This window comes from Panthera tigris, chromosome A3, assembly GCF_018350195.1.
Source record: "Panthera tigris isolate Pti1 chromosome A3, P.tigris_Pti1_mat1.1, whole genome shotgun sequence".
In the NCBI taxonomy this organism is placed as follows: domain Eukaryota; kingdom Metazoa; phylum Chordata; class Mammalia; order Carnivora; family Felidae; genus Panthera; species Panthera tigris.
The window spans coordinates 51,712,268-51,737,138 of NC_056662.1; the positions used below are offsets into that span (position 1 = coordinate 51,712,268).

Here is a 24,871-nt window from a genome sequence, read left to right on the forward strand (position 1 = left end):
GCTGGTAGTCTCATTTCAAGGCAAGTGCAAATGTTGACGATCTTCACTTGGTGATTTGTACTGGTTTGTCATAAATTGCTTTGAACTGAGTGGGTCAGCAGATAAGCTCCTCATCTAGTTGGGAAGTTTCCTCCCAACCAGACCTCCCTTCTCAGGGTTCAGCCTTCCTGAGTAATCATGATTCTGTGTAAGAGGAAATGAGTGAAGAAATCCCTTTGTAAACCATCTTTCTACTAAATCATTCATTATAAATTGGTCTTTCCTGTTATGCATTTTGTGATAGGGAAAAAAGGACACATTTGGGAAATTCAAACTAAGGAGAGAGAAAGAAATCTGAAGTATTAACAAAGAACTTAATGTGTACTATGCCAAAATGAGAAAGGCTGCACACCATGTTCTAGTTCTTGGTCCAGTCCATCCTGATTTGTAATGTTTGTAGAATTATATCACCCTTTAACTGTTGGTTCAATTTTACTCTCAAAAGTACCTTCTTAGGGGAAATACTAAGATAATCCTTTTACTGGAGATATGCCGAGATGTCACAAAGTTAGATTTGGGAGCTGTTATGGTGGCTATCTACATATAGTTAGCATTAGGACCTCTGGGCTGAGCGGGTATCCCCCTCTGAAATGGCATTTAAACAGCCTTCTCATGCCACCAATGACTTGGTCATTTTACAAATATTTTTTCACATGTACTGGAATATGACTAGACATACTGGTAACTCATGAAAACCAGTACTGATGAAAACAGATTTCCCTTTGAAGCGAACTACAATTCCGAATGCAAAAATCACTAATTGTATACAACTCATACATTTATCTGACCTCTCTAAATTTTCCTAATCTGAAAATGAGGAACAGAAGCATGGAAGTCATCATCAAGTTCTATCCAAATCACTGTGAAAACTGTATTCACTCCCAGAACTAGGGTATAGTGTGGTCTACACAGTATACCCTACAATGCAGGCTTTCCATAAATATTTACTGAATGACTGGATGAAAAAGTAGTGATGGCCACATACAAGAGAGCATTATCTCTCAGAATGATAAAATATCAGTCCCAGGAAACCATTTCAACTTCAGTGAGAGTTGGTGCATCCTAGTGGAGGAGAACCCAGCTTGTGCAGACAAGCAGGCATGAGTTAACATCCTGATTTGACCACGTCCCCACTAGTTAACCGTGGCCAAGGTCTCTGAGCCTCATCACGGCCACAGGTAAGTTGGGAAAAAAAGTACCTAACTCACAGGATTTATGTGAGAATCAAATGAAAGAAGAACAACAAGAATAACAGTCTACAAAACACTTAGTATAGGGGCGCCTGGGTGACTCGGTTGGTTAAAGCGTCAGACTCTCGATTTCGGCTCAGGTCATCATCTTGTTGGTTTGTGAGATCGAGCCCTGCGTCAGGATCTGCACTGACAATGCAGAGTCTGCTTGGGATTTTCTCTCTCCCTCTCTCTCTGCCCCTCCCTGCTTGCACTCACGTGAGCAATCTCTCTCCCCAAATAAATTAAAAAACTAAAAAAAAAAAACTAAAAAAAAAAAAGAAAGAAAGAAAGAAAGAAAAAAGAGAAAGAAATACCTAGTATAGTGCCTGGCTCAGAAATAAAAGTATTAGTATAACTCACAAGTCTTCTAAAATCAGGAATTGTGGGACATTTATTCACACATAAAGTACTACATTCTAGGCAAGGTTAAGGACTGTGACTTAACACAACAAGCTAGGTGACCTTACTCTCAAGAGACACATGGAAGCAGAAACAGCACCTCAACTCCTGGGGGTATTAGGGGTGGCAAGCAATACCACCACCATGATTGTTTGAACATGTTGTTTTTTATTACTGCCCTGATCACTACCTTCCAATACAGACAAAATTAAAAGATAAATATTTTTTGGAATCATTAATATTTATTATTTTTTAAATTTTTATTTATTTGAGAGAGAGAGAGTGCACACAAGTGGGAGAGGGGCAGAGAGAGACAGAGAGAGAATCCCAAGAAGGCTCCACACTGTCAACACAGAGCCAGACGCAGGGCTCGATCCCACAAAGTGTGAGATCATGAACTGAGCTGCAAACAACAATCAGATGCTTAACTGACTGAGCGCCACCCAGGCACCCCTGGAATCATAAACATTTAAAAGTTGTTTAAAATTAAAACACAGAAGTAGGATATTTGAAAAGAGAAAAATAAATTTCAGTTAGTGGAACCAGTACTAATCACCACACAGGTAATGTATCTTGCCTTCTGCTAAATGAGGATGATATTTTCATTATGAATAGTTGAATGTTGACTATCCAAGAACGGTATAGTTATCTTTTCTTGTGTCAATTTAAACCAGAAAAATGTAGGCTCTCTTGAGGGTCTTTCTTAAGTGAAATCTGTCTAGAAATACTTTCTAATTAAATTTATGGGGCGCCTGGGTGGCTCAGTCAGTTAAGCATCTGACTTCAGCTCAGGTCATGATCTCACGGTTTGCGGGTTTGAGCCCCATGTCGGGCTCTGTGCTGACAACTCAGAGCCCGGCGCCTGCTTCGGATTCTGTGTTTTCCTCTCTTTCTGTTCCTCCCTCGCTTGCTCTCTCTCTCTCTCTCTCTCTTTCAAAAATAAATAAAGATTAAATTTTTTTTTTAATTTATGGAACAAGAATTAGCTCTAACTGCAGTCAAATTCTGAGAGACAGAACTATAAAAAGGTTTTTTATTTTGTGAGAGTACTGCCTAACCAACATGGGGAACACACCCACTTACAATGGACTTGCTATATCCCTAGTGAAGATCATAACCCTCATTGTTTAGTGTAATGGTTCTCAGCTGAGGGTGATTTAGCGCCCCAAGAGATATTCTGGTTGTCAGGACTGGGGATCTAGTGGGTAGAAATTACTAAACATCCTACAATGCACAGGACAGCTTCCAGAACACAGCATGCTACCTTGGTTCAAACTCATAACCGTATCAGACACATGTGATTAATCCCTTGTTAGAGAAAACTGAAATTCAAAAATATTAAATAACTTGCACCAAAGCCAGTAGAGCTGGGGTTCAATCCAAGGCTGTCAGACCCTAAAATCTACACTGCTTCTTCTGTATCCACCACCTCTTTTAGACAGAGCAATAGAGAATATAACCTAGAATTCTAAAATTATCTTGTGGGTTTCTATCAACTTAAAAACCATGGCTTCTCTGCCAACACACGATGTGAACTTCACTTGAGAACTGTTAATCTGAACACAGATAGATGAAGAGGTAATTCTGTTGGATGTGGAACAATGACATTACAGCCTGGAACTACTGTGTTCCTTTTTGACAACGTACCAATAAAGTGAATCCTCCTTCTATTTCCATTGCACAAATCTGAGGAAAATGCTGAGGTCCTGAAACAACCTAATTATGGATACATGGTTCCTAAGACATCCTAGGATGCACAGCTTCACTGACAGTTTCTCTCAGTCAGCAAATATTCAGAGGACCCACTAAAGGCAAGGCACGATGCTAGAAGCTGCTGCAGATATATGTAGTGACAGCCTGTAAAATCATATCATGGTTATTTTCTAAAAAAAAGTACCTTCCATTTACTAAGCTCTTTACCAAGTGCCACTGTGCTGAAATAGAAACATCATCTATACCGGTTTTCAGTAGATTCTGGGGTAGAAATCTGTCCTCAGGTAGATTTAACTTCCTATTACCAACCAGTCTGTAGTAATACTGTGAAGCTTTGTATTTAATTTTCAATGACTTGATCTTGGTCAGCCTAGTCTAATACACTGTAGGATAAGCTCCTTAAGACTCTATCTACCTTGCTCATCATTGTACTCCTAGAATGTAACATGGTGCCTGACACACTGTAACTACCTAATATTATAAATATTGTTAAATGGATGGATAGGTCAATAAAGAATGAATAAACACACACATGGGAAATCTCATGATATCTGACTAATCAAGGCTGTTTGGTCACCTTCAATCTGTGACAGTTCCTCAACCTTGGCCTGTCTTAAATGACCTTGACACTTTAAAAAAAAAAAAAATGTATGTTTATTATTTATTTATTTAGAGACAGAGCACGCACACACAAGCAAGAGAGGGGCAGAGAGAAAGGGAGAAAAATCCCAGGCAGGCTCAACACTGTTAGCGTAGAGCCTGACGCAGCGCTTGATCCGATGAACTGTGAGATCATAATCTGAGCTGAAACCAAGAGTCAGGTGCTTAACTGACCGAGCCCTGCCCTTGACACTTTTAAAGGGTACGGGTTGTGTTTTGTAGAGTGCTCCTCATTATGTGTTTGTCTCATGATTAGACTGAGGTCATAGGTTTGCGGGAATACCACAGTAATAATACGCTCTATTTTCTTGCATCATATCGGAGAGTACATGATCTCAACATGATTTCTTACTGGTCATGTTTACCTTGACCACTTGATTAAGAGGGTATTGGGGCGCCTGGGTGGCTCAGTTGGTTGAGCGTCCGACTTCGGCTCACGTCATGATCTCACGGCTTGTGGATTCGAGCCCTGTGTCAGGCTCTGTGCTGACAGCTCAGAGGCTGGAGCCTGCTTCAGATTCTGTGTCTCCTTCTCTCTCTGCCCCTCCCCTGCTCGCACTCTGTTTCTCTCTCAAAAATAAAAAAACATTAAAAAAAAAAAAAAGATGGTATCTGCCAGGGGCACCTAGGTGGCTCAGTCAGTTAAGCGCCTGTCGTAGGTTCAAGTCATGATCTCATGGTCCGCGAATTCGAGCCCCATATCAGGCTCTGTGCTGGCAGCTCAGAGCCTGGAGCCTGCTTTGGATTCTGTGTCTCCCTCTCTCTGTCTCTCTAACCCTGCCCCACTCACGCTCTGTCTCTATCTTTCAAAAATGAATAAACGTTAAAAAAAAAAAAGATAGTATCTGCTAGGTTTTGCCACCGCAAAATCACTACTTTACCCTTTCTATATCCCTTTCAATACCCTTTCAATCCCAACTAGATACAACATGTCAGTCAATAATAGAACATTTTGTTAAGACCAGTATCCCAAAAATCATCTCTTAACTATGATTCTTCTGTTGTACCTCCTCCCCCAAAAAACACAAAAATTTAAAGTAACTTCATTTAGTGTTACATGTCTGGAAATTATTCCCAAACAATTTGGCAGAAGATGGGTGTTGTGGGTATGTGTGTGAGATGCATAAGGATACATGATATTCACTGTATTATTCTTTCAACTTTTCTGCAGGTTTTAAATAACAACTAAGTTTATTCAAGAACACCACATTGGCCTGAACCAATATACCAAATCAGTGGTCCACCTATGGTAGTGAAAATACATCATGACTAGGCATTTTACTCAGGGTTCTACCCAAAACTGAAATTTCCTATTTTTACATAAGAATACATTTCTTTCATCCACCACTCTGGACAATGTTCATGAAATGAGCAATAGGTAAATGAGTAAAGACTTTGAAGGGTAGCCTGCAATGTTTATATTAGAAAATGTGTTCCCTGGGTCCTACTGGGAATCTTAGCATTTTATCTTGCCATCTGTACAATCCAAGTACTGTATACATACCATTGTATTTATTAAGCACCTAGTAGTCATCAAATACTGCATAACAAACTATAGAGATAATGAATCAATGAGAACAGTCCTTGCACCCGAGGTATTTAATGTAATAAATTGTGAAATGCCATCTTTACTAAAGGTATAAACAAAGTGCTGTGTGTAGTCAGAGAAGACAACTTAAATGAGACAGGTGTGAGTGGCCTGAAAACATGACTAATGTGGTCTTGTAAATAAAAACATCCCAGGTACAGCAGTCATTGATGACAAGCTATGGAGCACAAGAAGCACTGAGACAGACCTTATATTTTTTAGCAGTGATAGATTACAGCCTCAATGGCAAACTTTTAAGTTCACTTACTGAACCACATAAGCTGGTGGGTTGGAATTCACCCTGCATAAAGGAGCCAGTGCAGGTAATAATCCTGGTTGCTGCTAAAACAGTCTTAAGAGGAGCTGCAAATGAGCCAGAAATAGCTGAGCTCAATCAGCTTACCTCCAGACAAACATCCTCATGAATGGGTAGGAAACAGTAGTGTAATAGTAAACTTGCCTTTGGGGCCAAAAGGAGGAGCATCCTGGCCATCTGATCCCAAATATCAGAAGTTACACAGTATAAAGTGAATCCCATTTTCAAGGGGAAGAACTAATCCTACAGAGAAAAGACTAGGGATGGTGGAAATAAGGGAAGGTTGATGTTTTAATAATAAGACAAAAGCAATACAAAGCTGTAGAGTAGAAAGGACACATTTGCTATTATTACCAAGATTGAAGTCCATACTTTGTGTCTCAAATGGAAAACAAGCCAGGTAAATTTTTAAGCTTGCTTTTCAATAACTGAAAATGCAGATTATTTCTTGGAAGCCCCGGATAGCTTTTTCTCGGATATCATTCAACCAAAAAGAAAGGCCAGATTTTCTACATGCAGATTTACATATCCCTGGCCTTGGAAAAGGGGTTTTAATTTTAAGTGTAGCTAAAACAGCAATCTTCCTCAGGACCCAAGGGACCTTAAGCTGGACAATAGCCCATTCATAGACTAGTTCTGTGTATTCATAACATTCTGGAATAATATCAGATGGACCCAGGAAGCATATTTATAGTCCAGAAGTAAAGAGGAGTGAGGTGTGGGCAGGAGGACAAGTGTGAGTCATGCTTTATTCTGTCCCACTGAAAGCTCTCACAGAGCCTCCCCTCTGACTAAGCACAAGTGGCCTGACAGCTGACAGAACACAGATGCAGAACCAGGACCTTAGGAGGTGACAGTGCCTGACAACAATTATTAATTCCAAAGTGCCAGGTGAATGGACCATATAATATTGAATTAATGTTTGGAAAAACTGACCCTGCCTTTCCCTTTTGGATCTTTCTCTTCCTCCTCTGGACTCTCTCCTAAGGTTTTTGCCATAACTAACCATTTCAATAAAAATATCTATATTTGAGGGGCATCTGGGTGACTCAGTCGGTTGGGCATCCAACTCTGGATTTGTTTGGCTTTAGGTCATGATCCCAGCGTCATGGGATCAAGCCCCACATCAGGTTCTGTGCTGAGCATGGAGTCTGCAAAAGATTCTTTCTCTCTGCCCATCCCTGCCCCTTCCCCTCCCCTGCTCTCGTGCTCTCTCTCTAGACTTAAAAAACAAACAAACAAAAAAACCCTTAGATGTGAAAAGAATACGCATGGGAAAGAATACCATATTAGACATTAGGAGACCAAACTAGGTTCTAATCCCATTCACATCACAGACCTACTGTGTTATAGCAACACTTCAACATCTTTGGGCCTCAAGGGGGGAAAAAAAGTAGGGGTAAGGTAGGGACTGACAGAGTATGAAGACTCATGTTTCCTCAAGAGGCAGACACTTGGCTCTCTTTAAGTGACCTCCTTCCTTGCCAGAGTCCTGGCACACCTCTACTGTGCTGACCTGAGCCAGAATCCCAGCACACCCCCACTGTGCTGACCTGAGAACCTGAGTGTTCCATCAAGACCACGGAAGCAGGTCCTTTTCCTTTTACTACAACTGAGGACTGCCCTCCCTCCTGCCCCTGCTCCCTTTCTCTCCCTGTTGCCTAGATCCCTAGCGATTTCCTTTTCTTCTTCAGAAATCTAGCTGCCGTTCTCCTCATTACCACTGGCAGCTTCACCCACAACCTCAGGAAGGGATCTGTTACCCTGATGCCAAGAAGCACAGTCCCTGCTCTAGCTGCCTCCTCGGTCTTCCCTCCTACTACGCCTCTTCTCACTGTCACTTGCCGTTCCCAACCCAAAGCCATTACATTTGACAGAAAAAGAGATTCCCACTGCCCAGGGAAGGAGTTTGGAAGAATGAAGGAAAAGAAAACAAGAATCTCTTCCTGTTCCTAGGGTTTTTATTGTGGGGAATATAGTTCCTCGGATACAGCAGGAGCTCAAATATGTGTTCTAATCAAAACTCTTTTTTTTTTTTTTTTTTGAAAGACAGAGCACGAGCAGGGGAGGAAGAGAGAGAGAAAGATAGAATCCAAGCAGGCTCTGCAGGGTCAGCACAGAGCCTGATGTGGGGCTTGAACTCATGAAACCATGAGATCGTGACACTTAACCGACTGAACCCCCCCCCCCTCCTCCCAGGTGCCCCTCTAATCAAAACTCTTAAAGCTTTCCCCAGAGTTATGTTACTATAGACAGGGCAGTTCTGCATGTCATGTGCATATGATGGGGTAAATAGCTTTTCTGCAGGCTGGCCTGGGAACCTCCCTCTCAGGAAGCGTTATTTCCATGGGAAAATGCCATCTGAGTGGCAAACAACTGACTTACTAATAACCATTAAAAATTACCTTTCCTTCCTCAGGAATGGCTTTTACAACAGGGAAATTAAAAAATGTGCTAGGCAAAGAAGAAATCAAAGAGCAGCTGTCTCTGGCTATAACATAATTCTATGTACAGGTATTATCACAGAGAGACATGCATATGAATAACACACACATATAAATATGTAAGGAGTAAGCTGGTAAAAGTGCACTATCTAACTGGTCACACACACACAAAACCATTCTCATCTTTGTTAACAACATGGGCTTGGCCTCTGTAGACTATTCCCAAAAGCAGACATATTTTGTGAGTAGGGGCTTTTATAGCAATGGTAAGAAGAAATCCAAGTGTAGACACCACAGGGTAACACACGAGAATCAGGAGCAAGAATTTGGAAAAGAAGATACATAGAAGAGCTTAATATGGACAGGATATCCCTCCAAAATATCCAAATAAGATCCTTCTTAGAGAATAAATGCATGGAAGCTCCTATTGATTGTTTGAAAGGTAGGTAACAGATACCCTGCCTTAGAGAGGATGTTTCATGGTGCTCTGAGTTGGGGAAAGACAGAGGCAGGAATCAGGAAGGTATGTGCAGGGGGCAAGCAAATCAGAAAACCTGCAGCTAAAGCTTACAAATGGGCTCTGTCTGCTGAGCTGAAGTGCACAGATCTGATGGGTCAAGTCACAAGGCACCAAGGGTTCTGGCACAGGAAGGTGAAATGAACAGTACAAGTTGGTGGGTCTGTCAGGGCATTCCACATAGAAGCCATCACTAACCTGACAGGTACCAAAATACCTGGTACTTCAACACCATCTTCATACTGAAATTTAAACCGAAGAAGGATGCCTCAAAACAAGGTGGAGTGGGAAGGGAATGGTGCTTCTGTCCAGGCTGACTCACCTCATAAAAGAGTCCCTCTGGGAACTGCTGGAAACACTGGGCACACACGAAGCACTGCTCGTGGTACAGCTCCCCATTACTGTTTACTATCTTCTCGGCGGGCGCAAAGCCCCCCTTGCAGCGCTCACAGGTGGCATTGGCCAGGGCATTGGCCATGTTGCTGTAATACACAAAGGACAGAAGTCACAGACTATCTACCTTTTCTTAAACTTAAGACTAAACAACATAAAGGACTAAGGAGAAAATTCTATCTGATGACAAAAATCATATTGTAGCCCTAAAGCCCAATTTCTTGTGTCTTAAGTACTCAACTCAAACTGTTCCCATCTCTTTGCCTTAGCATCTTAGGTGCTGAAAGGGTCTCTTGCTTGGAATCTGTTTTTAATATTGCTGACATTCCTCTTGCTAAATATACTATAAGAGGGTGCCTGCTACCTGTGAGGAACTAGGGATAGAGATTAAAGTCAAGAGTTGCTCTTGAGAGAGCTTAAGGTTATAGCTTCCTACGTAGCCTAATTAAAATATCCACAGGTCACCATCTCAAAGCCAGTTTTTCACCCTTCTGAGAACAGAATCTAAATTGCATGTCAACTGAATGCCATGTCCTAGGCTGGACACAGGTTATCCCTTTGGTTATATCCTGCTGAAGGCAACTGCTACAGTAGCTCTTAAAATCAGCCAGAGTGCCATGGTCCTGTAATCTCATTAGTAAGACAAGTATTGGGCACTGGCATTATAAGCTGTATCTTAAAGTCACAGCATTGTCCATTATGAAGATCATCTTACAGACATGACACAGGGAGGTTCAGGGAGGTGGAATGACCTATCCAACTTCACAAGTCTCAGTAGTTAATGGAAGATACAGGACCAGAATCCAGGGCCCCCATTCATAAAATCACAACCAGATTATAATATCAATTTCAAAAATCCGAGAATATGTGATAGGGACACCATCACGCTTTACATATTAGGCAGTCAAGTGACCACTGAAGAGCCCAGTGACCCGATCTCTCCCTTGCAGTAATTCCACTGTACCTTGAAGCATATAGGAAGAACTCTATAAAGGGTTCCAGGCCCTATTAAACCACTGTGTATTTGGGGGCATCTGGCTGGCTCAGTCGAAGGAGCGTGCAACTCTTGATTGTGGGGTCGTGAGTTCAAGCCCCATGTTGGGGGTAGAGATTACTTAAATAAACTTAAAAAAAAAAAAAAAAAAAGAAAGAAAGAACTGATTTGTTTTAAAAGGCCATGAAGTGAGGAATGTCCCCTAACCAGAGCAGTCATTGGCCAAACTGTCCTTCACAATTTGGCAAGTTTATTTTCAGACGCCCACCCAGAGCACAAGCTCTACCTGTGTGTCTAGGTCCCTGGTGCAGCCTGTAACCACCCAGATATTGAATCAATCCACCTGGTAAAGATACTGCTGACATTCTCCAGAATCTTCACAACCACCCTGTGAGGCAGGTGAGGAGTCTTCATTTTACAGATTAATAACTGCCTTGTCCCCAGCCAGTTTCTAAGTTTTGCCGTTTCCTTAGCAGAAAGGCTCACACATATGTTGTCTCACCTCCACCCCACCCCAGTGGAAGATAACTTTGCCTTCTTGCCCCAAATGTTTCAAAGAACAGTATTCCTATTTTGAAGCCTCCATAACTAACCTCATGCAGAAGTACCATGTTCATAACCGCATACCCATCAAAACTCAACTTTACTTATTAATAGGCTTAAATATAAAATTAAAACATCACAAAAAAAGAAAACAAAGGAACGCCTGGGTGGCTCTGTCAGTTAGGTAACTGACTTGGTTTCGGCTCAAGTCATGATCTCATGGGTTCGTGAGATTGAGCCCCACATGGGGCTCTGCACTAAGCATCATATAGCCTGATTGGGATTGTCTCTCCCCCTTCTCTCTGACCTTCCCTGCTTGCATGCAACTTGCATACACTCTCGATAGATAGATAGATAGATAGATAGATAGATAGATAGAATCTAAAAAAAGGAAAAGAAAAAAAAAAGGAAGACAGGCAGCCTCACTGCTTGGCAAACCTAGCCTAAGTTATCACATTAAAACAAATTTTCTACTTTGTCATTTCAAAATTACTGTTGGTTAGGGAGAAAAATCTTCACATTCCCTTCTTACTGGGTTTTGCCATAAGCTAGATGAATTACAACAATTTTAATAAAGCTCTTGGAAAGGTTTGTGTTTCTCCTTTCTCCTGACCAAAATCCACAGGTGTCCCTAGATGAAGGATGGGAAGCCCGCACCTGCCCCCATAATTCTTAATATCGTTTTGAAGATAAAATTTTAAAAAGTATGTAACTTTGGAAGCCAGAAGATGCTACTCAAAGACAAAGTGTCATTATTAATTTTCAACCCCCTCAAAAGGTTCACCCAATCCTTATAATTTTAAAAGAACTCCTAAAAAGCAGGAAGTGCAGAACATTCTGGAATGTCCTGATCCATTATTATCTTGGTTCTTAAAGTACAGGGGTCACTGTGACCCTTTTAGGGGTTCAAAAACTCCCTTCCTTTTTCAACTATATCTCTATGGGAAGCATATTTTCTTTATATACATTAGCGACATATTACAATAGGTTAAACACAGAATCAGAACTGAGAAACTGTCTTAGTCACTAATGAGATTTGCAAAAATGTAATTCAATGCCATTTTTCCCACCAAGCTTTTGTCATTTGAAAACAGTTATTTTTCATAAAAATTAATATCAATAGTTATTAATATTAACATGTAATGGGTTTATTGTTTTTTAAATTAATAAATATTTTGTTCTCAGTTTTATTTTCAAAAACAGTAAATATCGCTAAGCAAAAGCTCTTTGGGGACGTCAATAATTTTTTTTCATTTTTTAAAACATTTTACCTATTTTTGCAAGACAGAGAGATAGAGCATGGACAGAAGAGGGGCAGAGAGAGAAGGAGACACAGAATCTGAAGCAGGCTCCAGGCTCCAAGCTGTCAGCACAGAGCCCGATGTGGGGCTTGAACCCATGAACCATGAGATCCTGACCTGAGCAGATGCTTAACTGACTGAGCCACCCAGGAGCCCTGGGGGACCTCAACAATTTTTAAGAGTGTAAAGCAGTCCCAAGACCAAAGCATTTATCACCTGTTTACTACTCATTATACTAAACACTGGTTATAGTCAAATTCAAATACTCAAATAGAATTAGAAAATAGGTTGACACATTATAAAAACAAATACATAGTTTCCCACACACAGGAAAAATAAACTAGTTTTAGCCATAATGTAATGTGTATTTTTGAAGAGGTATTCCTTTTAATAACAAGCAGGATAAGGAAACAGAACCTTAGAGGAAACTTTCAGAACAAAAGCCCCAATAATCTCACCCAGCTACTGAACTGTTTACATTTCCTTTTCCTCTCCTGTTTTTGACCCTCTGGCAGTATTTATTCAATGGACTATTTTTTAGAGCAGTTTCTGGTTCACAGCAAAACTGAGCAGAAAGTGTAAAGAGTTCCCATTCACCCCCACATCCGAGCCTCCCCTGCTACCAACACCCCCACCAGAGAGGTAGTACTTTGTTACAACTAATGAACCTACAGTGACCTGTGTATTTTTTTTTACAGTTGTTTTTATCTTTAACACTACTATGATAGAAGTTACATTTTATTTTATTATTTTTATTATTTTTAGTTCAGGTAATTATTTATTTATTTACTTATTTATTTAATTTAAATTCAAGTTAGTTAACATATCATGTAGCATTGGTTTCAGGAGTAGAACCCAGTGACTCATCACTTAAAACATACAACACTGAGTGCTCATCCCAACAAGTGCCCTCCTTAATCCCCATCACCCATTTGGCACATCCTCCCACCCCCTTCCCCTCCAGCAACCCTCAGTTTGTTCTATTTCAGAGTCTCTTATGGTTTGCCTCCCTCTCTACATTTTAAAAGTTATGAATGATAGTTATAACTGTCATCAGGCTAGAAATAATTACTTGGCTGATTTTTCAAAAAGGGATTTATGCTAAGAAGTGTTGATGACAAAGAATATATATGTTGGGAAGTATCTTTACATCTGGCCAGTCATAACTGATTGTTATGTCAGTCATAAATGACCCACTTTTCCACAAATTAGCTGCACACAGAAAACTTGGCATCATTGAGCTTTTTGTTTTTCTTTTGTCTTATTGATCAAAGTATGGGAAAAAAATTTTCTGGTATTAAAATGAAAAACAAATGTGTAAATCCAAAAAGCATCTTGAAAGTCCATGAAGCATTTTGGTTACAGTATAATTATAATTGCCCAATTATACTTAAACAGAACTCTTTATAAGTTGTGAAAAATCAATGACATCTGTTACAATACCACACAGAATGGGTTCATAGAAATAGAGAATCAGGTCAGTCAAATTCTCCTTAACTCTTAATTGACAAATTGGGAATCTGCAATAATTCGAAGCTTCCGACTTTACAGGAGTTGGTCTAAATAATACTAAATACTACTCTGCACTATTTTTTTTATTGTTTGCTAAAATCCACTTAATGACATGAATTAGACTAACTTTTTAGAGTTAATGGCACACACACACACACACACACACACACACACACACGCAGGTTACACAACATTCTTATTTATTCATTCAGTCCCTTTGAGACAGTATTAAACCCAGTTAGCCTACTTCAAACTGCTTTGTTAAACCTAACAAAAATGTGCATCCTTATTAACTGTCTGTAGTTCAGTTTTTACTGTTCCCCTCAACTGACCCCTTATGTGTAGGAAGTTTTAGAGCATACAATTTTTCTATTATAAATCCTGACAGCAAAAACTCTAAATCTCCCTCTTGGACTACATAATGAAAATGTACTATTAACAGGAACCTATTGAAGACAAAGATGTTACTACTATTACTTTAAAGGCAGCATTTTTGTTCACTTCTGCATTTCATCTGGTGGATTCTTGCCTGCTGGAATACACCCCCCGCCCCTCCATCACCCTAGAATGCCCCTGCTAAAAGTCGAGGAAATAAAACCATCAATAGCTAGTGAACTCGAAACCCAAGATGGCTAGATCTGGAAGAGGGGAGCTCCTCTCCCAGGAGAAAAGACACTTACAATTTCGCATAAAAGTCACAAAACTCCTTGTAGACCTTTACGTCACTGTGCCTGCGCTGCAGTTTGGACACAGCCCTCTCGTCTTCATTGCCATTAGCCTGGTGGACATTGTTAAGAGCTGTCTGGGGGATTTCTTCATTCTCTGGGATAACATAGGGGCACACCCTGCCCGGGAACGCCATCCGTGGGTGCTTGAGAGCCCCAAACCCAGGGCAGAGAGTAGCAGGCAGGGACAGAGAAACAATTTCCAGGCCTCCCCTGTTTCCCTGCCAGGGTCACTCCCACTGTTCCCACACACGTCAGCCCTGCGTTTGCCAGGATCATTCCTAGCCTTTCATGTTAAGAGCTCCAGCAGCAAAGCAGTCAGTTGGTGTGCCAGTCCTGATTTACTGAGGCATTTCTGGAAGCTCCAGAAAACATTCTACAAAGCAGTGACAGTCTTTGCTGGAGCAATCTTCCTGATGGACTGTGTCTGTAAACACTGCTATGGAAGGAAGAACTGCTTGGCAGGGTCCGAGAGAAACAAACATCCACGTGTCCTGGGGAATCTGTCACCAGGCATCAACCACACGAACACTGTGCTTCTTGTAAAACATCCCCAGATATTCTGTTCCTAAACAAGCTCCCCACTGAGGCCAAATGCAGCTGGCACACTCTATGGGGCGTTGTAATGCCCAGGGCATGCTTGCCAGCTATACCCATGGTTGCCGTCCCCCAGGGGTCTGTGAGTCCCTGAGATTTGGAGCTACTTTGGACTTTCATTGATCCTAGTACTTGGTACATAGCAAGAGTTGGATGATGTGTCCAATGAATGGACACAAGAAGAAATAGGAAAGCGCTAGAGTCTAGTTAGAAACCCCCAGCTAATCCTAGCCTTTATCATGGCTAAGGATGCTGCTGGCATTCCTGCAATAGTCAGTCTACAGTACTGTTGTCTTGTAGCAGTGCTACAGATGAGGAGGGTGACGATGAAGGCCACGGGCAATAGAGGGGCTCAGAACCTTTCTCCAGGCCCATTCCTCTGAGACCTAGGTGCTCGATTTCTCACCAAAATCAAGGTACCAAGGGCCACTTGAGAAAGAAAAGCTAGAGAGTAGGTAAAAGGTACACTGACCAACAGAGGTCTCACTAGAGATGAGAGCCATGAAAGCATCAGCAAACAGACACAATGCAGCTGAGACTCCCAAATAATAACAATAAATAATGCTACCTAAGCATTTGTAAGTACTATCACATCCCTATAAGGTAGGTATTATTTACAGATGAGGAACTGAGGTGTAAGGAGGCTGAATAATTAAATACATGGGAGAGTCAAGATTTAAATCTAAGTAACCTTATTCTAGAGCCTATGTTGTCAATTACCATGTCAGAAAATAGTTAAACATATTCACTGGAGAGCAAAATAAGTTAACTACAAAAGATTTAAGTAGTGAGCACAAAATGAGACAGAAGCAGAAAATGAGATCTAGTCTTCCCACTTTGAAACCCAATGAATGATCTCAGAGCACAGGTCAGAAATTTAAAGGCTGTGGGGCTATGGATCCTGCTCAGACCCCAAGCCTGTGGCTGATGGAGTAAGAGACTCACCATTTTTTTTTAAGTAGGCTCCACACCCAGTGCTGAGCCCAGTGCAGGGCTTGAACTCATGACTCTGAGATCAAGACAGCTGATATCAAGAGTCGGACGCTTAACCAACTGAGCCACGCAGGCATCCCAAGACTCACCATTTTTAAAGAGGAAAGAAACAGCCTCATGGTTTAACATATATAAAACATGTAAAGTTTTTTAACTTTATCACGACCACGTAGAATAGAGGAGGCAGCAGGCATGAACACACACACACACACACACACACACACACACACACACACACACTGACTCTGAGACCAGAAACACAATGCCACTGAATTAGGGGTAGCACAATAGAAAGAGGGGAACCATGCCTCCTGCCCAGAATACTTCTTCCCTCTTAACCTGATTATCTTCTATTTACATTTCTACTTTATCTAAGACACTCCTAAAAATCAATCTTTATTTTAATTATCTTTAAACTTTTCTATCTCAGTTTACTGGGACCAAGTCCACAAACATGGGGATTTGCCCTCCTCAGGGAAAAGATTCTAGACAATGGCTTAATGGTCAAAAAGAAGGAAGGGGGCCCCACTGCCACTGTGTTCTCAACGATAATCCTTCCACTTTGCCAATTTACAACTAGCGTTCAGAGTTAATTTTTCCTGCATAAATAATAAATAAGAATCACCTTCTTAGCTTAAGAGACCTGCTTAAAGTCACACAGCTAGCAAGTGGAAGATCCCAAATTCAAATCCAGACATCTGCCTCCAATGTTTCTGTTTTTTACCTCTACATAAAATCTATCCTGTGGCCAACAGACACATGAAAAGGTCTCAACATCACTAATAATAAGGGAAAGGCAAATCAAAATCACAGTATCACCTCATACCTGTCAGAAATGGCTAGAACAAAAGACACAAACACTAATTTGAAAAGACATATGCACAACTATGTTCACTGCAGCATTATTTACAGTAGCCAAGATATGGACATATCCTAAGTGTCCACTGACAGATGAATGGATAAAGAAGATGTGGTATAAAAAAAAAAAAAAAGATGTGGTATATATACACATACATATACATATGCATACAGTGGAATATTACTCAGCCATAAAAAAGAATGAGATCTTGCCATTTGCAACAACCTGGATGGACCTAGGGGGTATTATGCTAAGTGAAATAAGTCAGGGAAAGAGAAATACTATATAATGTCATTTATAAGTGGAATCTAAAGCCAAACAAAACAAATGAACAAAGAAACAAAAGCAGAAACAGACCCATAAATATAGAGAACTGATGGTTGCTAAATGGGCGGGGGGGGGGGGATGGGTAAAAAAGGTGAAGTGTTGTTGGGGGGGGGGAATGGGTAAAAAAGGTGAAGAGGAGTGGGAGGTACAGGCTTCCAGTTATGGGACAAGTAAGTCACAGGGATAAAAGCTGTGACACAGGGAATATAGTCAGTGGTATTATAATAGCCTTATATGGTAACAAATGGTAGCTATGCTTGTGGTGAGCATAGCACAGCTTATAGAGTTGTAAAATCATGATGCTGTACACCCAGAACTAATATAATAGTGTCAACTATACTTCATCAAAAAATATATATATACACACATACACATACCAAAACCAAAATACATAAGCTAAAACTATAAAACTTCTTGCATAAAATATAGGACAGTTATATAACAAATTTAAAAAAATTTTTGTTCATGTTTTTATTTTAGGAGTGGGGGGAATGGGGGAGGGGCAGAGAGACAAGGAGAGAGAGAATCCCAAGCAGTCTCTGCACTCTCAGTGGCCTCAATCTCACAAACCATGAGATCATGACCTGAGCGGAAATCAAGAGCTGGATGCTTAACCTACTAAGCCAAAAAAATTTTTTTAAACAGGGGCACCTGGGTGGCTCGTTCGGTTGAGCATCTGACTCTTGATACTGGCTCAGGTCATGATCTCACTGTTGTGGGATGGAGCCCTGCGTTGGGGTCTGTGCTGAGTGTGGAGCCTGCTTGGGATTTTCTCTCTCCCTCTCTCTCTGCCCCTCCTCTGCTCGCTCTCTTGCTCTCTCTCTCTCAAAAATAAGCAAACAAAAATTTTTTTAAATGAAATAAAATAAAATCTATACTGTATGGGTGTTTCCAGTAACTGATACATTTGTCTATGTCTTAAGGAAAGAAGATATTAGGCGCTATTTGTTTGTTTTGTTTACAATATGCTTACAGCTCTTAATCCATACTAGGTACAATGATTGCAAATCATGTTCATTTTCCTACCAGAAACATCATTAAATCCAAATATTCTGCCCACTGAGGTAATGCTATTGGCAATACCAACCTAAGGGCAGGACGCTGAAGTAGGTCCTAGAGATTTCCCTTTCCTTCAGTTCAGTTTCCAGGGGATCTGAGGATAAGTTTTCTATGTTCTTTTCATCTCACTTCACATGCTAGAAATGTAACCTCCAGGAATGTAGGAACTTTGTTTTGTTCATGCCTATGCCCCAGCATCATCAAGAGAAGCCACCACTTGGCAGGTGTGTGTAATTATTTGTTGAATGAACTAGGGTTAATAATCCATCTACTTCATCTGGCAAACCATGAAAACAGTGAGACAGCAATTTAGCTACCAGTCTGCTAAACACTTTGAGTCAGAAGATCTAAAAATGTAACTATCTTATTAACTTCATAAGAATTAATCTTATATTTACTAGACAGAAAAGCAGAACTATGAAAAAAAGCTAATAGTGAACACACACTATTCGGTTCATGAACAGACACAATGAAGACTCTTACCTGCTAAGGAATTAAAGATAATGTGGAAGATCTGCCATCAAGTTCTAACTTTTTATTTTGAAATAATTATAGTCACAGGAAGTTATAAAAATTGTACAGAGAAGTTCTTCATATCCTTTACGTAGTTTCTCCAATGGTTACTTTATGTGATTACAGTCCAATGTCAAAACCAGGAATCTGACATTAACACAAGGTGTGTATATACATTACATATATGTCATTTTACCACCTTGGCACTGCCCCTAATCAAGATACAGCACAATACTGTCACCACAAAGATCTCTTTCATATTATCTCTGATAGTCACACTCACCTTCTCCACACCTTGCCATCTCTTAGCCCTTGGGAACCACTAGTCTGTTTTTCATTTATGTCATTATAATTTGGAGAATGTTACTGCTATGGACTGAATGTTTGTGTCCCTCCAAAATTCATATGTTGAAAGCCTAATCCCAAATGTAGGTATTTGGAGGTGGGACCTTTGGGAGGTAATTAGGATTAAATTAGGTCAAGAGCAGAGCATTAATCCCTCATTATGGGATTAACATCCTTTAAGAAGAGGAAGAGACACAGATCATTCTCTATCTGCCATGTGAGGATATAGCCAAAGGTAGCAAAATGTGGATGGCTCAGTCGGTTGAGCATCTGACTTTGGCTCAGGTCATGATCTCATGGTTCGTGAGTTCAAACCCAGTGTCAGGCTCTGCTGACAGCTCAGAGCCTGGAGCCTGCTTCAGATTCTGTATCTCCCTCTCTGTCTGCTCCTCCCCAACTTAAGCTCTCTTTGTCTCTCAAAAATAAATAAACATTAAAAAAAAAATTGTGGGTCCTCACCAGACACTGGATCTGTTGGTACCTTGATCTTGAACTTCGCAGCCTCCAGACCCTTGGGAAATAAATATTTGTTGTTTAAGCCATACAGTCTATGATATTTTTGTCATAGCCAACCAAACTAAGACAGCTCCATGGAATCATAATAGTATGTAACCTTTCAAAGGCTGGCTTTTTGTACTCAGCATAATATCGATCCAAGTTGTTAATATATATCAACAGTGTGTAACTTTTTATTGCTGTCCATGGTATGGACATACCATAGTTTGTTTAACCATTCAACCAGTGAAGGTTCAGACATCATGTCTGAACATATGGAACTTTTCCTATGTGCTCACAATGCAACAGGCCTAAGGGGTATCTGAGAAGTGCCTGCCAAATGAATAAACAAGTGAATACAAGTTTTGGGCTACTGTAAATAAAGCTATATCAGTTCCTGTGTGAATAAACATTTTCATATCTCTGGGATAAATGTCCAAGGGTGGAATTGCTGAGTTATACGATAAATGTACATTCAATATGTTTAAGAAACTTCCAAACTATTGTTTGTATCTATCCATCTATCTATCTATATCTATCTACCTACCTACCTACCTACCTACCTACCTACCTAATTTACAGGGGAGGGGCAGAGAGAGACGGTCCAAGCAGGCTCAGCGCTGTTAGCGCAGAGCCTGATGTGGGCTCAGTCTCACGCACGAACTGTGAGATCATGAGCCGAAATCGAGAGTTCGACACTTAACTGACTGAGCCATCCAGTACCCTCCCCAAACTATTTTCTTAGAGTGGTTATAGCACTTTAACTCAGTAATATACGAGAGAGTCAATTTCTCCACATCTTCACCAGTATTTGGTGCTACCATTATTATTATTTTTTAAGTTTATTTATTTTGAGGAGTAGGGGCAGAGAGACAGGAAGAGGCAGAATCCCAAGCAGGCTACATGCTGTCAGCACAGAGCCCGATGTTGGGCTCAAACTCACAAACTGTAAGAAAATGACCTGAGCCAAGACGCTTAACTGAATGAGCCACCCAGGTGCCCCGGTGCTACCATTATTTTTAGTTGTAGCTGTTCTAACAGGTGTGCAGGCATAACTTTTTATTATGTATATGTAGTAAGTCTATATATATATATATATATATATATATATATATGCATATATATATATATACATATATATATATATGCATATATATATATATACATATATATATGTGCAGATAAGCACAAAAAATAAGTCAAATTTCAGTCTACCAGATAACTGTATTGACAAGAAGGGAAAAATAATACATTTGGGAAAAAAATTCAAAGACTATAGAGATATATAAAATGACAACTACAGTGATTATAATTATTAATATAATTAAATAATTATTAATTGATAATTTAATAATTGCTCCACACCTTCAACTAAGTCAGTTCCATGGTGTCTTTCTGCTAAATCAGATTAGTGCTGGAAATTTAGTAAAACTTCCCTTATCTCTTCAAATTATGCTATCTAAAAAATACCGTGTTAAGGTAAAGCAGGTAGGAAACCTTCTATTTTTTCTGGTTTCCTCTACTTCCAGCTGGGACTATGTTAATGAGGGTGCTTGGCACATAGCAAATACCCAAACAGTAAATCCAAACTTTAATAGAAGTCACCTTAGTATGAGTCAGTTTTATGATCAAAGGTATCATGTACAATGTTAATATTTTTAAACTATTTAATCAATCAGTATGACTATTTAAATGGATGCTGAGAGACTTGTGGCTCTGTCTCTTTGTTTACAGTTTTGCCACATCTCATTCTTTCCTCCTTTCCTTTCTTTTATCACCAAGGAATATCTGAACTGACAGCTGCAAGGGAGAAGGGAGGCTGAAGTTTTAAAGAAGGAAAACATGGAGCAGGACAGAGCCAATGATCTATCCCACATCTCCTTTCTATGAGCCTGTCCCTGGGAGGAAAAGACTCTGACCAGTTGATTCTTGCATAGAAATTCCCTGAACCTTATACATGCTACTTCTACTGAAGCAACAAAGGAAGTGACACAGTGAGGGTCAAAGCCAACAAGGAAGGCTTAGCGTGCCTGCCCCCGAAAGTGTGAATGAGGTCTGGTTTGTAGGGGCTAGTGGCAATGGGCTACTCTTCCTTTAGCAGCTTTTCCATTAAGGTCTGTCGCTTCTTAAAAAGGAATTGCTCACATTATTCTACTGTTTGCTTATCCTCATTATTTTACATCATGTCTGAACATATGGAACTTTTCCTATGTGCTCACAATGCAACAGGCCTAAGGGGTATCTGAGAAGTGCCTGCCAAATGAATAAACAAGTGAATACAAGTCACAGCCTGTTTCTATGAGTATACAATGTCCTTAGGCAAACGATATATGGATATCCATCGATTCTCCATTATTCAAGCATATAAGGAGATGCTGAGTGAAAAGGGCTGTCTGTGCACCCCTGTATCTGAGTAAGGATCAGTAACTATGAGGCCACTGCAAGGTCAGGTGGTACTATTCACCCAAAAGGACTGCAAAGGGGAATCGGCTGGTCAATCACTTCTTTTCCAGCTATAAGCTAATAACAGAACAGAACACAGCTAAGAGAAATGCATGGTTATTTTTCCAAGAGGACATGGAGGTCATTTCAGGCCAAATAAACACCACTGCTTAAGTTTTATATCCAGGCATTTTGTTACTTTTAATCCATTTTTGGCACTTAATAATGTCTAAGAAATGCAAACAATCTTTTTAGATTGTGTTTGTAACAATGAGAAAAATATTTACCTGAATGCTTTTGATGGAAAGTACTACTGCCACCTCAGTGGCATCAAAATAGTCTTTGAAACAGGGCAGGAGGCTGTTTAAAAAAAATACCCAAAAGCCAGTTTTGTCTGAATAGTGGGCCTGTTAGGTGGCTTCTGCTGAAGAACTAGGGTTTCCTGAGGCCCATGATTCCTTAAGCGTTCTTCCCAAAAGGTTCTATAACCTGACTATGGCCTATGGACTATGACTACGGTCTATGGGAGACCCTACAGGACATGTCTGAACCCTAAACATCCCTTAAATCCATCCAGAGTAGACAGACTCATATTTCCTACACTCAACATTTTTTGATCATCTGTGAGCGATCTACTGTGCTGTGTTTTTGTCCATTTGGGCTGCTATAACAAAATACCACAGACTGGGTGGCTTATAAACAGCAGAAATTTATTTCTGACAGTGTTAGAGGCTCAAAGTACAAGGTCAAGGTGCCAGCATGTTCAGGTTCTGGTAAGAGCCCTCCTCCCCTCTTCCTCGTTCATATCCTCTCACCGGTGTTCTTACATGGTGGCTAGGGCTGGGGAGCTCTGTGAGACCTCTTTTTTAAGGGCACTAATCCCATTCATGAAGGCTCCACCCTCATGACCGAAGCACCTCCTAAAAGCCCCACCCACCAATACCATCACCTTTGGGGGTTAGGATTTTGGCATATGAATTTTGAGGGGACATGAACATTCAGACCACAGCAGGTAGGATCTAGGACCCTGGTGGAGTGCATGTAACAGTCTGTTAGATGCTAAACTACACACAACATATCTTATGTTAAGCTGACCACTCCAGTGTTCAGTAAAGAGTGCTGCCGTGCTTCAGACCCTACCAGTCCAGCGAGCTCCATGATTTCAGCCCAAACTCCACCCCTGACATACTGCCTAGCCCGAGATAAATAACTGACTGAGGGACATCACACAAAAATATTGCAGCTATATCCAGGAGCTCAAATACTTAAATCCTAGATACAATCATGAGCATGGTTGCCAGAATTAAACACCAACTTTTTAATAACTGGAATTTTAAAATTAAAATTCTCTCAGATAGCAACAATTGAACTATGTATATCACTACCAGATACGTAGCTCATCTATGTGGTTTTTAAAATTGAAGCTGAACATTTTGACCAATTGCTTCTAAAACACAGGACTTGAATACAGAAAAAAAAAAAGGCAGTGCTATTTACATGTTTTACACCATTCCATAGACAGATGTGAAGATGTGGATGGCTAACCAAGCACTTGGCAATAACAACTCCTAGAATGTAGCTTCTTCAACTTTAATCAAAGGCTTCCATGTTGGGGTGCATGGGTGGCTCAGTCAGTTAAGTGTCTGACTTAAGCTCAGGTCATGATCTCGCGGTTCGTGAGTTTGAGTCCCAAGTCGGGCTCTGTGCTGACAGCTCAGAGCCTGGAGCCTGCTTCGGATTCTGTGTTTCCCTCTCTCTTTGCCCCTCCTGGACTCATGTTCGCTAGCACTCTCAGTCTCTCTCTCTGTCTCTCCATCTCTCAAAAGTGAATAAACGTTAAAAACAAAAGCAAAACAAAACAAAAAAGGCTTCCATGAATACTGGGGTATTGAAATTGTTGAGACAGCCTGGTTAAGTTACCATATGACGAAATGAATTATTTTCACTGTGATTCTCTATTCTACTTAAATGGAAAATTTAATCTGATTTTCCCCCTACTATTAAAAACACAACAATCGTGACATGCAAGTGAAGATAATGGAGCTGGAAAGTTCTTTCTCATTTCCCAGAGACCAGGACAAATGCACTGTGTCTTCTTTCAACAGTCAATGAGGAAAGAGACAAAGGTCGGCTGGCCAGAAAGGATACAGGAGTTGCAATTAACATAGCATTTTTCTTGTCTGTTAAAATTGTTTCCTAATTCTGAATTGCACAAGCAAAAAGAGAGCATTTATTACAACAGGGGCAAGAGAGTGAGAAAGAAATAAGATGTGTTTTCAACTAACTTCAAAGAAGAAAGGCGTTGTTACCTGCCCGCACAGGTGCTGATTACTGATTATTACAATCAAAGCAGAGAACATCTTTAGCTTTGTTACTGTACTTTAGAAAGAACTGAAGAGACTAAGTGAACACTGTTATCACCTACCAGGAGGAAAGAACAGACTTAAAGGACCTCCTGCTCATCCCAAGTACTCAGAGCAGTCCAGCAGAGATCCTGAGGCTGGGACTCCAGAAGAGAAAGCTATTTGCATGTGATTGTAACACCGTCTGAAATGAAATTCACCTAAAAGAGCTCTGTGCTGTTGAAGACAGAAGATTTAGAGCACCCCAAATGTTGTGATATTTGAAGAAGTGTATTTATATCCCTGTAAAGGAAAATGAGTGAAACAGTATCTGGTTGAAAATTTCCAAGAAGCACACTAGCAGGCACACTTTCAGTCCTAAAATCAAAAAATACACTGTTTCCAGTGAAAGTGGGTGAGGTAAAAATTCTTTCTCTGGTGTCTGGAAGGGCCCTGGTTTTATTCTTGAAGCCCACAACAGAGGAATCAACTACTCAGGAGCCATCAGGCAGACAGCTGCCAC

The 24,871-nt window shown here is 40.5% G+C and overlaps 1 protein-coding gene across 6 annotated transcripts in view; it reads right to left on the reverse strand.

The window, feature by feature from the left end:
* The window catches only part of LIMS1 (LIM zinc finger domain containing 1), a 161,975-nt gene that overhangs the window by 16,702 nt on the left and 120,402 nt on the right, over window positions 1-24,871 (reverse strand). For 3 of the 6 annotated variants that reach the window (XM_042981054.1, XM_042981055.1, XM_007097755.3), the window contains exon 2: window positions 9,231-9,390. In XM_042981054.1, coding sequence (XP_042836988.1) covers window positions 9,231-9,390 — 160 coding nt within the window. Of the gene's footprint in view, window positions 1-9,230; window positions 9,391-14,331; window positions 15,535-19,528; window positions 19,563-24,871 lie in introns of those variants that run through there. The other 3 variants (XM_042981056.1, XM_007097753.3, XM_007097752.3) reach the window with 3 other exon arrangements.